At 45.6% G+C, this 2,114-nt stretch overlaps 1 protein-coding gene across 1 annotated transcript; it reads left to right on the forward strand.

Moving 5' to 3' along the window:
* Nucleotides 1-243: 243 nt before the first annotated feature.
* On the forward strand, nt 244-1,863 carry LOC119715337 (olfactory receptor 14J1-like). Its single transcript, XM_072029667.1, has 2 exons — nt 244-304; nt 1,247-1,863. The coding sequence occupies exons 1-2, from the start codon at nt 244-246 to the stop codon at nt 1,861-1,863; spliced, it is 678 nt and encodes a 225-aa protein (XP_071885768.1).
* Nucleotides 1,864-2,114: the final 251 nt, after the last annotated feature.

Here is a 2,114-nt window from a genome sequence, read left to right on the forward strand (position 1 = left end):
GGTTCTGTTTAAGTCTGGTGAGAAGACTAGGGATAAACAGAGCATTTTAATGTTAGTGATAAGGGCAGGGATTAGGGTGAGCAAGAGAGTAAAGGGAAGAAAAGGGGGCTATGGGCTGAGTTTTTCTTCAGGTGGTATTTTGAGTTCTGCTTTACAATAGTGGATTCCTGTCAGGAAGTTGCACTAATGTTTAGGTTTAAGGATTATTGTTATTTTTGAAAATAGTTTACAGGCCCTACAAGAATGTCTGAAGTCAGTGTTAGAGCAGCATCAACATTGCATGAACCATCTTACCTCTACAAAGGTAAGGTTCCAAGCTCCTCTTCACTTCTTCTTCCTGTACCCCTATCTGACATCTCTCCTGGCCAGGCTACTCTTGACCTCTCCATAGCAGTCATCTAACTGGGATCAGCTTTCTGATGGTTGTCGTTATATCAGAGCACCTGTCTCACCTCTGTTGGCTACTCTATTCCGTAGTATTAGAATACTCTATATCGGTTGGATTTGAATATCCTTGTGGGCCCCTTCCAACCTGGGATAATCTGTGACTCCATGTCTCTATGAACCTACCAGTGCAATACTTCTGTAGCTCAATAAATGCCAGCACAGGCCAAATGAGCCTAAGCATGGCTCGAAATTGTCTCTAAATGAAACTCTGAAGGGACTCCTTTGTCTGAGGATACACAAATTTTCATTTGAAATGCCCAGGATTTATTTATGCCTTAGAAAACAGGGTCGGGTAGGCAGTTAGACAGAAAATACAAAAATAAATTCCCGCAGCCCTGCTCCACAGCTGGGTGAGTTGGGAGCAACAAAATTGAAAAGCTCTTTATTATCAGCTGATTGAATCTGAGAATACCCCATCTTCCTCTTTACCTCTGGTTTTGGGGCAGGACTGACTCCTTGCCCAGAGCAGGGTCCCTTGCTCCCAGGGACACCCTCAGGCAGCATCAAGAAGAGCATATGAAAGGGACCTGGTAAATACCCGACTGAAAGGGTTTTCAGGGCAGTTATGTGAGAAATGTAAGAACTTTATCTCAGGTATGTCTTCTTATTTATTAAAGCTTTTTTCATCCTTGGCAGTAACCGATGGCCAGAACCACCAAATGCCCAACATCAGCTCTGTGAGTGAGTTCCTCCTGCTGCCATTTGCAGACACGCGCGAGCTGCAGCTCCTGCACTTGGGCCATCTCCTATCAAGGCTGTGCTGCTCAAGTTCTCTTTTTGGTCTTCTTCTTTGGTTCAGAGTATTCAATTCTATCTATCATGGCCTACGACCGCTATGTTGCCATCTGCAAGCCCCTGCACTACGGGAGCCTCGTGGGCAGCAGAGCTTGTGCCCAGATGGCAGCAGCTGCCTGGGGCAGTGGCTTTCTCAATGCTGTCCTGCACATGGCCAACACATTTTCCCTGACCCTCTGCCGAGGCAATGCTGTGGACCAGTTCTTCTGTGAAATCCCCCAGATCCTCAAGCTCTCCTGCTCAGATGACTATCTCAGAGAAGTTTGGGCAATTCTGTTTAGCATTTTGTTAGCATTTGGTTGTTTTGTTTTCATTGTGCTGTCCTATGTGCAGACCTTCAGGGCAGTGCTGAGGATGCCCTCTGAGCAGGGCCGGCACAAAGCCTTTTCCACGTGCCTCCCTCACCTGGTTGTCACCTCCCTGATGATCAGCACTTCCATCTTTGCCTACCTGAAGTCCCCCTCCATCTCCTCCCCATCTCTGGACCTGGTGGTCACTCTTCTGTACTCAGTGGTTCCTCCAGTAGTGAACCCCCTCAGCTACAGCTTGAGGAACTGGGAGCTAAGGAATTCCATCAGGACTCTACTTGAGGACACACATCTTCAGCAAATTCACCTATAATGCTATGCCTATTATTAGAAATCCCAGCTATTCTCAGAAAGAAAATAATACGATGTCTTCTATTCTTAAATGTCTGTATTATTATTTTCTCTCATTATTTCACATTTGATTAACTATTATTCCTAGCCCCCTACAACTCAATTATTTTTCTGTAGAAGATGGCTTCCTGTGTAGATAAACCTGATAAGAAAGCAATCAGAAATTTATTGTCCTGAGCTTCCATCTCTTCCCATCTCCTCTGGAGCTGGGGG

The sequence above is a fragment of the Anas platyrhynchos genome, chromosome 31 (genome assembly GCF_047663525.1).
Source record: "Anas platyrhynchos isolate ZD024472 breed Pekin duck chromosome 31, IASCAAS_PekinDuck_T2T, whole genome shotgun sequence".
NCBI classification, from domain to species: domain Eukaryota; kingdom Metazoa; phylum Chordata; class Aves; order Anseriformes; family Anatidae; genus Anas; species Anas platyrhynchos.